This window comes from Dasypus novemcinctus, chromosome 9 (assembly GCF_030445035.2).
Source record: "Dasypus novemcinctus isolate mDasNov1 chromosome 9, mDasNov1.1.hap2, whole genome shotgun sequence".
NCBI lineage: Eukaryota > Metazoa > Chordata > Mammalia > Cingulata > Dasypodidae > Dasypus > Dasypus novemcinctus.
Genome location: NC_080681.1, coordinates 112428123 through 112442266, shown reverse-complemented (window position 1 = coordinate 112442266; position 14144 = coordinate 112428123). Strand labels below are relative to the sequence as shown.

General features: G+C 64.8%; 1 protein-coding gene across 1 annotated transcript in view; it reads left to right on the top strand.

The window, feature by feature from the left end:
* The window catches only part of EPHA8 (EPH receptor A8), a 31853-nt gene extending 18590 nt beyond the window's left edge, over positions 1 to 13263 (top strand). The window contains exons 5-17 of the mRNA XM_058304824.2: positions 697 to 1032; positions 4688 to 4812; positions 4883 to 5045; positions 6266 to 6359; positions 7104 to 7171; positions 7970 to 8134; positions 8343 to 8528; positions 8782 to 8843; positions 9415 to 9624; positions 10369 to 10518; positions 10607 to 10797; positions 11093 to 11263; positions 11353 to 13263. Of these exons, the coding sequence (XP_058160807.1) occupies positions 697 to 1032; positions 4688 to 4812; positions 4883 to 5045; positions 6266 to 6359; positions 7104 to 7171; positions 7970 to 8134; positions 8343 to 8528; positions 8782 to 8843; positions 9415 to 9624; positions 10369 to 10518; positions 10607 to 10797; positions 11093 to 11263; positions 11353 to 11467 (2036 nt within the window). The 3' untranslated portion in view covers positions 11468 to 13263. The remainder of the gene's footprint in view (positions 1 to 696; positions 1033 to 4687; positions 4813 to 4882; positions 5046 to 6265; positions 6360 to 7103; positions 7172 to 7969; positions 8135 to 8342; positions 8529 to 8781; positions 8844 to 9414; positions 9625 to 10368; positions 10519 to 10606; positions 10798 to 11092; positions 11264 to 11352) is intronic.
* Positions 13264 to 14144: the final 881 nt, after the last annotated feature.

Sequence of the window (14144 nt, the reverse complement as noted above, 5' to 3'; positions counted from 1 at the left end):
GGGATTCTGAGTTGGAATTCCAAGGCCCAGGGGTCCCCACAGCTCCCCATCTCCTCCTAGCTCAAATCCCCACCTCCCGGGCCTACCCCAGAAGGTCCCCCCCCCGTCCCCCCCCCCCCCCCCCCCCGCCAGTGCTCTGCCCAGCCAGGTGGCTGCCCTTCTCTCTCCAAAGCCTTTGCGCTTTCCAGCCTGGGGCTCCCACTCTGGGCTGAGGAAGGGAGTCCCTGGGGGACACACGGAGGCCTTCCTGGGGCCTCCCCATTACTCCCCAGGGAGTGAGCAGTGGCATTTGACGTTAAATCCAGCAGAGGGGGGGTGGCGAATGATGTGGAATGTGAGGGGCTGGGCATCTCCCACCCAGGCTGGCGGCTGTGGGCACCCCCAGGGCCGTGTAGTCTCTCTCCCAGGCTGGACAAAAACTTTGGGGAGCACAAACCCCTCTAGTTCCCTGGGATCGCTGGGGTCCTGCTGGAGTGGCTTTGGTTTCTGATGGCAGAGACACAGCTTCCAGATGCTTCCAGATTCTTCCAGGAGGATGGAGTAGATACGACCTTATCCTTCGGGAGCCCCAGCAACGGTGGGGGAAACACAGCCCTCCCCTTGGGGAACCCCCAGGATGACTAGGAGAGAGACTTAACTGGCCCAAATAACCCCCTCCCCGCCTGCCCCTTAGACTCCTGCGTGTCTGCTTCCCAGGGCCACCCTCAGCACCAGTGAATCTGATCTCCAGTGTGAATGGGACAACGGTGACCCTGGAGTGGGCCCCCCCACTGGACCCCGGGGGCCGCAGCGACATCACCTACAACGCCGTGTGCCGCCGCTGCCCCTGGGCGCTGGGCCGCTGCGAGGCCTGCGGCAGCAGCCCCCGCTTTGTGCCCCAGCAGACGAGCCTGGCGCAGGCCAGCCTGCTGGTGGCCAACCTGCTGGCGCACATGAACTACTCCTTCCGGATCGAGGCCGTCAACGGCGTGTCCGACCTGAGCCCCGAGCCCCGACGCGCCGCCGTGGTCAACATCACCACGAACCAGGCAGGTAGGCGGAGGGGCTCCGGTCCCCGGCGTCCCGGGCCCTGTCCCCAGCAGGGCCCCGGGGAGAGCGCCTGCCTCTCCTGGCCCTGCCCTCTTCCCCGGGAGGACAGACACATTCCTGGGTGGGAGGAAAGCGGTAACCGCGCGGGCCGGCTCGCGTGGAGACTGCGCGGCGAGGATTTTGGAGCTTTTCCTCCCTGTTTTCCTAGTGCAATGGTACATAGCTCAGGTACCGCTGTGAGGCCTAAAGGAGAGAAATGAAAATGCTTAGCCCAGCACCTGGCCATGGTACATGCTCAATAAATGTCATTAAGAAAATAAAATCATTCTGATGATCATTGTCCAGAACAGCTGCCACAGCTGCCCGTGGGATGGACTGGGTCACACTGGTTTGGGCAACAGCCATTTATCTGTCTTTTCCTAACCAGCTGTTGGGCTGAATTTGCCCCTAGAATCTCTGTCTTTCCAAACTCTGGCGGGTCCCACCTGTCCAGTGACAGCCCGACCCGAGAGCCCACTGTGGCCCAGTCTGCTGGATGTGCAAGGACCCCAAGGTTCCTCACCCACCGTCTCCTTACGACACTAAGTAACCTGGCATAGCAGACGCTACCCATGCCATTTCGCAGAGGAAGAACCCGAGGCTCAGCTACTGCCCCTGGCTGCCAGGCGGGAGGAGGCAGTCGGGATGCAAACCCAGGTCTGTCTCCCGCGTGGACAGGGCTCTGTCTCTGAATCCAGGCGGCCTCTCCAGGTACTAGGGCTTCCCACCCAGCAGGCGTCTGTTGAGTGCCCACCACGTGCCGAGCCCTGCCCGGGCCACCCTGTCTCTAGGGCCGCTGAGGCTGGCTGGCCAGGGTGGGGGTGGAAGCCCACAGCGTTCAGGCACCACCCAATACCCCCCTTCACTAAAAAGGGAGACAAAGGCCTCCCTGACCCACCTTCCTGCCAGCACCCAGACCTTTCGTCCTCACATGAAAGCCTCCCCACCCAAATAAGCAGCCTGCACTTGCTGGTCTCCCTCCTGTCCTCTCTGGTGTCTTCCCCTCCTTTCTAGAGAAGCCCGGCACATCCAGGGGCGCTGCTCTCCCTGTTCTTGCTCAAATGACCGTCCTCCCTCCTCTCTTGGTTTCCATGACCCGCCCCCCCATTTCCGCCTACCTCGTGGGGCGGCCCTTCTCCCTCTTTGCCACCTCCACCCCCTGAGTGCCTCTTTCGGCTTGTCCTGGGCCCTCCTGTCCTCGCAGGTCCCCAGGGCCCATCTTCCCTGGGGGATTGTGACAAGGCCCGTGGCTTTGAGCTCCACCTTCCTGTGACATCCTTCAGCTGTCACCAGCCTAGACCTGTCTCCTGAGACCCAGCCGCCCACCCCATCCGCAGGTGGACGTGTAATGGAATCATCGAGCCTGCGCCTCCCACCGTCCTCCCCATCTCAGGACCTGGCACCTCCGTTCACTGAGCTGCTCAGGCCCCAGCCCGAGGGCCGGGCTTGACTCTGCCTCCCGGGCCCCATCCAGCCAGCAGCAGGTTCTGCAAAACACGCCGTGCACCTGACCCCTTCTCAGGCCTCGCCCCAGCCCTGGGCCATGCCGCATCCTGTGCTGCCTGGACAACCTCAGGAGCCTCCTCCCAGCCCCTGCCCTTGCTCCAGATGATTCCATCTCCGTATCACGTCCTGAGTGACTCTTAAGAAATACAAGGCAGGTCAGATCAGACCTTAGCTTCCAACTGCGCTCCACCACTGTTCACGGGGACCCACCCGGTCTCACCCTTGCCCCCCCGCGCTGACCTCAGACTAGGCGCTCTCGCCGCACGGGCCTGCAGTGAACTCGCTGAGCCCCTCCCTGGCCCGGCGTTTGTCTTTGCTCTTCCTTCTCCATGGCATGCTCTTCCCCCAGCTGTTCCCGTGCTGGCTTCTTCAGGTCATCTGCCTCAGGGAGGCCCACCCTGCCCAGCCCACCTAAGGCAGCCCAGCTCCCTCCCCCACCCGCGGGAGGCACCCTCTTCCTGCACCTCAACAATCGGCAGTTATCCTTAGCTCTGATGTTCCCACTCTCTGTGTGCCCTACCAGACCATAACCTCCTAGAGGGCTGTCTCGGTCCCTGCCGCGTCCCCAGGTCCTGCGCAGGACCCAGCAGGCGGCAGGCCTCGAGTGACCCTGGGGAAGCCCCGGCTCTGGGGTGGGCACCTGGGGCAGACGACGGGCCTGAGCAAATGGGCAGTTTCGTCCTCAGGACCGTGGGCTCCACTTGTCCCTCCTCCTGCCCCTCCCCCTCGGCCCTCCTCCCTCCCCCCCAGCCCCTCTTCCTCCTACCCCCTGCCCACCCCTTGCCTTTTCTCCACAGCCCCCTCCTCCCTCGAGCCCTGTCTGATGCCCCAGGCCCCTTTCCTGCCTGCCCCTGAGCCCTGGCCTCACCCTGTACCTGCCCCGCTCCCGCAGCACTTCCTGCCTGGGGACTTGGTCAGCGCTCCTGGTTTTAAAGAGGTCCCCTGTATTCCCGGCGCCTTATGCGCCCCTCGCGTGCAGCGGTCAGTCTCACCTAAGCCTCGCCTCCACCTGGCTTGCAGCACCCACTAGCTTCACTTCGTGGATGGGGAACTGATAACCCAGGGACCGTGAATGACGTGGCCAAGGTCACAGCCGAGCTTTGAGCCCAGACCTGAGTCCCAGGCTTGTGGGTTTCCCCTGCACCGTACCCTTCCGATTTCTTAAGTTTTCATGCCGATGTCATCCAGCAGCATTTATTGGGCACCTACTATGTGCGTGGCCTCGGGCTTCAGGGAGCTCCCAGGTGTGCTGGGGAGACAGGATAAGTAGATATTAGGAAAGAACTGGCCACTCCAGCTCCTCCCTCCTATCTAGTCCCCCTGGGGCAGGTGGGGAATGGGCCGTGTGGGCAGAGAGGCAGAAGCTGGGGTGAGGAGGGGGACGAGGAACAGACTCCAGGGGTGGGCTGCCTGTCTGGGCTCCACCCACGCTCTCCTCCTCCTAGGAGGTGGGTGGCAGGGGCGGGGAGGGGCTGCAGTGTGGTTCCTAGCTTGGCGGTGCTGCATGGCTGCTGTGGTGCATGGCGGCTGGGGCTGGCCTCAGGGGCAATGACATTGAACATGGGTGGGGGAGGGGAGAGAACGAATGGATGAAGGGGGGAACAGTGCCCGAATCATTGAGGGAGGGAAAAATCCTTGAGCTCAAACAACCCCCTCCCGTGTGTCCAGAGCTGTCCTGGCCACGCCCTCCTGGCCCGAGCAGCGAGGGGGAGGGTCCCGCTCCTTCTACTCTCCCGGTCCAGCACTCCTGAGCCCTGCCCCACCCCAGGCCCTGGGCAGGGGGAAAGAGACATGCCCTGAGTCACATCAGGGCTGGGGGTGGGGATGGGGGGTGGGCCTGATGAAAGGAGGGGGAGGGGGAGGAGGGGGGGAGGGGGAGGAGGAAAAGCCGGGGCAGCCGGGCCTGACCTAGCAACCCCAGATCCCAGGCCCGAACCGGCTGTGCCGACCGCGGGGGACCGGCCAGGCGACAAAGCTTTGCTGGGAGGCCTGGAGGGAGCCCGCTCTCCTGGGCCAGGGCAGGCAGCCAGCTGAGCCCGGCCCACCAGGGGCCTGGGAATGGGCTGGCTCCCGCGATCCCCGCCCCCCAGTGACCGAGGCCGGCCGCCCCCAGCCCCGTCCCAGGTGGTGGTCATCCGCCAGGAGCGGGCCGGGCAGACCAGCGTGTCGCTGCTGTGGCAGGAGCCCGAGCAGCCCAACGGCATCATCCTGGAGTACGAGATCAAGTACTACGAGAAGGTGCTGGCGGCCGGGGCGGGGCGGGGCGGGGCGGGCGCGGGGGCCGGCTGACCGCCCCTTCTGCCGGCAGGACAAGGAGATGCAGAGCTACTCCACGCTCAAGGCCGTCACCACCAGGGCCACCGTCTCGGGCCTCAAGCCCGGCACCCGCTACGTGTTCCAGGTCCGAGCCCGCACCTCGGCAGGCTGCGGCCGCTTCAGCCAGGCCATGGAGGTGGAGACTGGGAAGCCCCGTGAGTGCGGGCAGCTGGGAGGGTGCGGGGCCGTGGCAGGCGCAGGAGCCACGCGAGATGAGCCGGCCCGGGCGGGCTCCACCCAAGCCCTCCTCAGCCCGGGAGGACGCTACTGCCACTTTTACGGGTGAAAAAAACTGGAAAGCGACTTGCCCAAAGCCACAGGGCTGGTAACAGCACGGTCAGCGCTGGCTCTCCAGCATCTGTGTCGCCTGCAGACATCGTGACGCCTTTACCGGCATCACCTTAAAATCGTCCCAAGACACCCTCTAACGAGTGGGTCTTATCCACTTCCTGAGTTCACAGACGGGATAGTGAGGTTAAGAGCAGCAGAGTGATTTGCTCAAGCTTACCCAGCAAAGCAGGATTCGAACCTGGTCCGTTTGGGGGCACCTTCCCAGTCTACCCTGTTGCTCCCAGCCTCTAGGACAGTGTTCTCCAAGCCCCGTCCTCTGACCAGCAAATGTTGTGTCAGAAATGCACATACCTTGCCCCCCCCCCCAGACCTGCTGAATCAGAGACCTTGGCCGGGGAGGCGGGGGGTGTCCAACACGTCCCCCAGGTGGTCTGAGACTTGCTCCCGTTTGAGAACCACTGACTCGGGCTGCCCCTTCCCCTCTCCCCTGCGCCCTCTCCAGCTCACAGGTGCCCCCCTCTACGCTGGGTCAGGAGTGGGCCAGGCTGAGTTAACCGCCTTCCCCTGGCAGCCCCTGGATGCCTGTGTGTCTGCCGGGCTGGCAGAGGTGGCCCACGCTGAGAAGGCCTGGTCCGACTCCTGCCCCGGCACTCCCCTTTGCCGTGTGGCCTTGAGCTAGTTCCTTGAGTTCTGTGAGCCTCGGTTTCCTCATCTGTGAACTGAAGGAAGCAGTAGAACGCCCTGGAAGGGACGTGGATGTGGACCTGTTGGCTTTGTCACTGTTAGACCTGAGCAGGGCAGGTGTTGTTTGGCTCATGTTACAGATGAGAACTGAGACTCAGAGAAGTTGAGTGGCACCCCTGGTCACACAGCCCCAGGAAGCGGTGGGGAGCCAGGGAGCCGCGGGCGGAGTGGTCTCGGAAGGAAGGCTTTGTAGAGAGCGGTGTGGAGGCGACCGAGGAGGTGACCTCTGCCCTGAGCCTGGGACCCGGCATGCCCAGGCAGGCCAGGAGGGCTGCCAGACCCCCGGGCCTGAGGCCGGGACCGAGGCGCCCGCCCTCCACGCAGGCTGGTCTCCCCGCAGGGCCCCGCTACGACACGCGGACCATCGTGTGGATCTGCCTGACCCTCATCACAGGCCTGGTCGTGCTTCTGCTCCTGCTCATCTGCAAGAAGAGGTGGGTGGCCCCGGGCCTGCTGCCCCAGCCGCTCCCCTCGAGCGTCCTCCTCCCACCTGCGCCAGCCCCAGCAGTCACTGGTCCCCCTGTGCCTGGGGCTGGGCTCACAGACACGCCGTCCCGTTTCATCCTCGCGACACACCTGCGGAGATTCTGGCCTTATGTTAGGTCACTTGCCAAGGTCACAGCTGGAAGAGGCCAGAGCCGGGACAGGACCCCAGGTCTGTCAAAATTAGAGACCTGCTCTCGGTCACTCTCCCCTCACCCAGTCCTTTCCAGAGGAAGGTGAAAATGGGGCAGTGTGCTTTGTCAGGCTGGGGGTCCCCTGCAGAGAAACAGAAGGAGCAGCTCACCCGCTAGATGGAGAAACTGAGGCCCAGGGATGGGAAGGGGCTTGCCAAGGTGACCCAGCACAGTCGGCATCAGAAATCTCGTCTGCCCACCTCTCCCTGGGGACAGTTCCACACAGAATGTGGGCTAATAACGTCCTAGGCTTTGCTGTGAGGCTCCAGTGGCCCTGCTGGCACTTTGTAAATGATCAAGTGTTTTGTAAATGTCACGACTGTCACAGTTCAGCTGGGCTGAGAGCCTGCACTCTCCTTGGCAGACTTCATCAGTGCCAGCCTCAGGGGCAGGGCTGGGGTGGCAGGGGCGGCGGGGGGAGGGAGAGTCCTGACCTGCCAGCAGAGCGGGTTCGGGGCCGGGCTGGCCTGGCCTCGGGCAGAGCGGAGCCCATCCTCCCAGGCACTGCGGCTACAGCAAGGCCTTCCAGGACTCGGACGAGGAGAAGATGCACTATCAGAACGGGCAGGGTGAGTGCCGGGGCCCAGGACTCTGGGGCGAAGGGGCTGGCCCCAGGGTGGCACAGGGGAGAAGGAGAGAGTGCTCCAGAGGAGGGCCAGCGCCCCAGAGACAGACACCAGGGTGACACAGAGACCCGGGACCCGGAGGGCTGTGCTCTTCTCCTTTCTTGGGTTTGCAGCCCCCCTGAGGATGCTGGGGACCCCCTCCCCAGGGCAACACACACATGCACGAGCACATCCACAATTTTGCACTCAATTACAGGGCTGCTCATATACTCTTGGGCAAGAACTTCTGCTACAGAGATTTTCAGGACCATGTTGAGACCCCAGAAAGCAAGGCAAATATGGGCTTGCATCCCTTCACCACCACCCCCCCCCACTTCTGTACCCATGATGGACTTTAGTAATCAGTCATGGTGCACTTTCCCATTGAGTCCTCTGAATCCTTCTTAACACAGTCCTCTAGGGGAACCACTTTCAATCAAATTTGGCACTTGGGATAAAACCTTTTGTCACATCTCTTCCTCAGAACGTTTTAGAGTTGTCTTAAGGACTCTAGCGGTGACCTCAGAAAACCACATAAATGCTCAGAAATCACCCCAAGATCCCACAGAGACCCCAGAGCTACTCCGCACAGACTGTACTTTTACCTGGCAGGCACTTGTTAGGTGCACACTATCTGCCGCCTCGTCGCGAGGTTCTGAGAGACGCCCCTCACCATCCCCCCCCCCCCCCAATCCCAGGAAATGCAGGGAGGGAGAAATTCCTCTGGACCCCACTGAAGGCCCTTCTCCTCCGGCCCCTCAGCGCCCCCACCTGTCTTCCTGCCCCTGCACCACCCCCCTGGGAAGCTCCCAGAGCCCCAGTTCTGTGCAGAACCCCACACTTACGAGGAACCGGGCCGGGCCGGCCGCAGCTTCACCCGGGAGATCGAGGCCTCCAGCATCCACATTGAGAAGATCATCGGCTCCGGTGAGCCTGGGAGCTGGGGGGCTGGACAGAGGGCGGCCCAGGGGAGGGGGCTGCAAGGAAGAGGCGTCCAGGGCGGAGGGAGAGGGCAACCGAGGATGGAGCCGGGACCCTCAGGGGCACGTGGGGTGCGTGAGGCTGGGGGAGTGGGGGCTCTGGGCCCAGGGGAGGAGGCCCCACCATCCCCGCCCGCCCCGCTCGGGGCCCGCAGGAGAGTCCGGCGAAGTCTGCTACGGGCGGCTGCGCGTGCCGGGGCAGCGGGACGTGCCCGTGGCCGTCAAGGCGCTGAAGGCCGGCTACACCGAGAGGCAGCGGCGGGACTTCCTGAGTGAGGCGTCCATCATGGGGCAGTTCGACCACCCCAACATCATCCGCCTCGAGGGCGTGGTCACCCGTGGTAGGTGCCCGGCGAGGGCAGCCTCACCCCGCAGGGGCCCTCCTGCCCGGGACAGGGCTCTGGGTCCGCCCCCTGGACCGTCATCCTGCCGGGCCCCTGCCTGTCCCCTCGGCTCAGGTCCCCAGGCAACTCGAGGCCGGGGCACGTGGAGCCCGGTACCCCGGGGAGGCTCATGGCGCTGGCCCGGTTCTGGCCACTCGTGGGTGGGGGCACCTTCCTGGGATCAGCCCCCCTCTCCCACCCCTCTCTGCAGGCCGCCTGGCCATGATCGTGACTGAGTACATGGAGAACGGGTCTCTGGACGCCTTCCTGAGGGTGTGTGTCCCCCCCGCCCCAGCTGTTACACGGCAGGGGAGCAAAAGGGTTGGGAGACAATGCCAAACGTCCCCAGAGAGCTTGAGAAACAATGGGCCTGGAAAGGGAAGACAGGCGGAGGGAGGGGTCAGCAGTCGCCCCCCACCCCATCCCCTGCACGTCCCTCTGCTCCACGGTGCCTGCTGCTCCCCCATGCATGCTGCTGAGAAGGGTACCTCTCCCGGGACCCAGGCCCCTCCAGCTGGAGGCATATTGGGGGCGGGGGGGGAATTGGAAATTGCTCTTTTTTCCTAGCCCAGCAGTGCGACTTATTTGCTGGGTGCCCTTAGGTCCATGGCTGAACCTCTCTGGCCTCACTTCTTCTGCAAAGTGGCTAAGCTGCGGCCACTGCCCCGCCTACCTCCCAGCATTGCTGTGAGTGAGAGGCCGTGAGCTCAGCCTTCACCTGCAAAGTGCTGGACACCCAGCGGGCCCTTTGTGAGCCGCAGAGGGCCGGCTGGGCTCTGCAGGGTCCTGCGGACTGGGAGGCCCCCTGCTGGCCCCTCCTGGAGCCTGCGCTGTGTCTCTGCAGACCCACGACGGGCAGTTCACCATCACGCAGCTGGTGGGCATGCTGAGGGGCGTGGGCGCCGGCATGCGCTACCTCTCGGACCTGGGCTACGTCCACCGCGACCTGGCCGCCCGCAACGTCCTGGTTGACGGCCACCTGGTCTGCAAGGTGTCCGACTTCGGGCTCTCGCGGGTGCTGGAGGACGATTCCGACGCTGCTTACACCACCACGGTGAGCTGCCCGCACGCCTCTCCTTGAGGCTCCAGGACAGGCGGGGGGCAGAGGGGTCTCTCCCTGGCCCCAGGCGGCCTGGCGCCTCTTCCACGTGTAGGTGAGTGAAGTGGGTGATGTCGGGGCTGCCTTCATCTTGGGCAAGCCCTGCCTCTTCTCTGTGCCTCAGTTTCCCCCTCTGGGAAATGAGAACCATCTTGCCTGCCTTTTCTCTATCACAAGTGCCCTGGGGGGACACTGGAGCCAGCTCCCACTCTGTCACTCACTCCTTGGGAGATTTGGAGTCTCTCTGAATCACACACAGAGTCCACCTGTCTCTAAAGTTTGACTGAAAACCTAGTTTTCAAAAGGTGCCCATGGAGACGTGGGCTTCTCTAGAGCAGCCACAGGTTGGCCCCGCACCTCTCCTCTGCAGCCTCGACGCGTCACTCTGAGCCTCTGAAAGAGGTTTTGCTTAAAGAAAGGATTTTGTGGCCACCCTGACTGCTCCCCCAATAAAAGGAGGCGTTAGAGAACGTGGGCTCGGAGCCTGCACCCCTGTTTCAGGTTTGGCTTTATTGAGCACCTACTTGGTGCCAGGCACTGCCCTCACTCTCTTTCCACGGCGCTGGGAGGCAGGTCCCCCCGCCTGGGAAACAGGCCCCTGGTGTTGCGCCCCCTGACGCAGGCAGGGAGAAGCCCCCAGCCCGGGCCCAGACCCTGGCCGGCCTGCGCAGCCCCTCAACGCTCCCGTGTGCGCTGCAGGGAGGGAAGATCCCCATCCGCTGGACAGCCCCTGAGGCCATCGCCTTCCGGACCTTCTCCTCGGCCAGCGACGTGTGGAGCTTCGGCGTGGTCATGTGGGAGGTGCTGGCCTACGGGGAGAGGCCCTACTGGAACATGACCAACCGTGACGTGAGCACAGGGCCCGGGCGGGCAGAGGCGCTGCGGGGCCGTGCAGGGAGGGCAGGCCCCCAGCCCGGCACTGTGCACCCGCCCCCAGGTCATCAGCTCGGTGGAGGAGGGCTACCGCCTGCCTGCGCCCATGGGCTGCCCCCGCACCCTGCACCAGCTCATGCTCGACTGCTGGCACAAGGACCGCGCCCAGCGGCCTCGCTTCTCGCAGATCCTCAGTGTCCTCGACGCGCTCATCCGCAGCCCCGAGAACCTCAGGGCCACGGCCACTGTCGGCAGGTGCCCGCCCCAGCTCTGTCCAGGCCTGGCTGTCCTCCCATCCTCCCAGGCCCCGGGAAGGCTCTGCCCTGACCCTGGACCACCCCAGCCTGGCCAGGTCCCTGCCCAGCCTGGCTCCTGGCCCCTGCCCAGCCTGGCCCCTGGCCCCTGCCCAGCCTGGCCTGGCCCCTGCCCAGCCTGGGACCTTCCTCAGCCCACTACTGCCAGGGCTGTAGTCCCCCAGGCCCCCTGCCGAGCCACAGTGGCAGGGTCTCTGGGGAAGGCGCACCCCTTACCAAGGGCCCCTGCACCACAGGTGCCCAGCCCCTGCCTTCGCCCGGAGCTGCTTTGACCTCCGCGGGGGCGGCGGCGGCGGGGGCCTCACGGTAGGGGACTGGCTGGACTCCATCCGCATGGGCCGCTACCGCGACCACTTTGCTGCCGGCGGCTACTCCTCCCTGGGCATGGTGCTGCGGATGGACGCCCGGTGAGTGAGGGCTGGGGCCGGTGGTCCCCTGGGCTGGGGGCTGGGCCCGTGTCCACGGCCCCCAGGCTGACCGGTCGGCGCCCTCACAGGGACGTGCGCGCCCTGGGCATCACCCTCATGGGCCACCAGAAGAAGATCCTGGGCAGCATCCAGACCATGCGGGCCCAGCTGACCAGCACACAGGGGCCCCGCCGGCACCTCTGACCGGCAGCGCGCGGGGCTGCGCCGCCACCACGCCAGCCCCAGGCCGCTCGAGCCCCGGCCTCTGCCCCCTCCTCGGCCGCCCTTCCCTGAGGGCCCCACAGCAGCAGCAGCAGCAGCTGGACTCACAGGGGCCAGGCCGCCCAGGGAAGGGGCCTGTGTGCCCAGCGTGGCCAGGACACGTGTCCCCAGGGTAGGGCCTTCCCATTCCAAGAGCCAGGGCCCGCCAGCAGGGTCGCTCTCCCGCCTGCAGACACACGTGCGCGTGAGAATACGCCTGTGTGTGCCATGGGGTACGTCCCCACGAGCTCATGGCAACTCACATAGACCCACGTGATCACAAACGTGTGCCCACACAGCCAGGTCCTAGCATGGAGGCGCGCGCGTTAGGATGCGTGTGCTTACCCCAAAGGCTGGGCACGTGGGCATGATCGTGGAGGCTGGGGCACGTGGGAGGATGCGTGTCCAAGGCGTGTGGGCAGGGAACGCGCCCATCACGTGTGGACCCAGGTCCCGGCACCCGCGGGCACTGGGGGAGGCTCGCACCCGCCTCTGCCCGCTCCCGGAAGCCCGAGCCAGGGCCCACCTCTGAACCTCACCAGCACCAGGCCCACCCTTGTCTCCGCCCGGGTGAGCCCGCCCCGGCCGTATCTCAGGTCCGGGCCTCCCCTCTCGCTGCGGGGAGGCCCCCTGCAGCCTCCACCCAGCTCCATCGCTGCTTCAACAGGAAAACAGGGTTCCCGCCTGGTCCCCCGACCCCCTTCATGTGGGCGGCCCTGCAGAGCACGAGGTGCCCTCACTGGACTTGGCGGCTGGGCGGGGGGTCCATCCGCTTCCCTTACCAGGGCCGGGGGGCTCGCCTCTGATACCCCCTCCCCCGAGTCCAGGTCTCCTCATCGGAAGTCCCCTTGCCCGTCCCCGCTGCCCAGCCCTGGCCTGCCCCTTCCACCCATGGTCAGGATCGCGGACCAGACAGTGCTAGCTTTCCAGCCCCAGGCCCGCCCTCGCTGTGCGGGGTGGAGGTGTGCCTCGGGCCAGTGCCAGGCCCCCTGCCTCCCGGCCCGGCACTCCCCTCGGGCACCCCCCCCCCCCCAGACAGCCGAGGGTGGGCAGGGGCCTGGGCAGCCCCTCCCTGCTCCGAGACTGACTCCCCTTACGGCCCACCAGGGTATGTAAATATGTTTTTTCTACCATGTCAGGCTATTTTTATCTCACTCCTGACAATGCAAAAATGGTCTTCAAAGCACATAATTGTCCCCCGCCCCCAGGGTGAGAAAGCCCCATCCCAGGGGAAGTTTGGCAGTCAGGGACCCAGGCCCCCCACCTGGCAGGTTGCCTCGTGTCCCCTGCCAGTCCCGGAGGGAGGGGCGAGCCCAGCTCCCCACCCGTGGCCCACCCTTCCCCGTAGCCAGCACAGCTGTCCCGCGGACACGCCAGCACTGAGCCCCCCTCCCTCCTGCAATAATTGGGGGGGCCTCAGCCCCGCGCAGGCGCCGCGGCCAGCTCGCTCTCTATTATATTACTATATAGCCGAGCGGGTCTTCCTTCCTATGGAAGCTGGAAACATGGTTAGGACACAGTCCGGGGAGGACCCCGTTTTCCTCCCCAAGCCCACTCCTCTCACCCAGTTCCTGGGCTCTGGATCCTCACAGAGAAGGGGCACAGGGGGCCTGGCACTGGCAGAAGTGTGGCCCCCGTCCCTGGCGTGGGGGCCCCTCCGGGCCCCAGGGACTTGCCTCTCTGTGGTGTCTGTCCTGAGTCTTGAACTTGCCCACAAGGAAAATAAACTCTGCCTCATCTTTCCTGTGTCCCCGTCTTTCCCCATCCGTATAATCGCAAGCGCCTCCTGGTGGGGGCGTCCGCCCTTCGCAGAGCTCCCTATGCCCACTAGCGGAGCCCGGGCCTCCCCAGCTGGGCCTTGCCCTTGCCTCGTGTTCTCTTGGGGACAAAGGACACCGCCTGGAGGAGAGGCACACGAGGAAGGAGCAGGAGTTTTCCATGGGTGCTTCCTGGTCCATCCGGAGCCCTGGATGAAAGGGGCAGGGCAGGAGGTGGGACGTGAGCATCCGCCGCGGTTTTAGCGTCTCATCGAGAGGCCTTGGCCCACGCCTGCCCTGGGGAGGGGGACGGCAGCAGGGCCTGGGGTGGCTGTGGGGGGCTGGGGGGCGGAGATGAGCAGAGATCAACTGTGTTCACTTGGACCAGTGGCTCAGGCATTTGGGGACGGCTCCCCAGGGGACGTAGAGACGAGCAAGAAAATAGCCTGCAGCAGCTCCCCCAGCCGAGGGCAGGGTCTTCATTCCTGCCCCTCCCTCCTACTGGGGAAGTGGGACAGGGAGACCACTGTCACCGTCACTGCATTTCCTGCCTTACGGCACTAATGAGCACAGCAGCGCTGGGAGGCTGGTAACGTCTCCACCTTACAGACCGGCAGAAACCTGCTCACAGAGGCCGGGCCCCGCGGCAGAAGCACCACGCAGAGCTGGAGCTGCCGAACTCCCAAGCCAGGTGTGTTTCCCCTGAAACTCCAAACTCAGCTCCAGGCCCCCCTCCCCTTGGGAAAGCTCTTTCCTGAGGAAGGACCTGTTATCAGAAACTTCTCTGTTGCTTCCACTCCCTTGAGGTCACACCACTCATTCGATCCTACTGCACACCTACTACGTGCTGGGTGCCCCTGGGG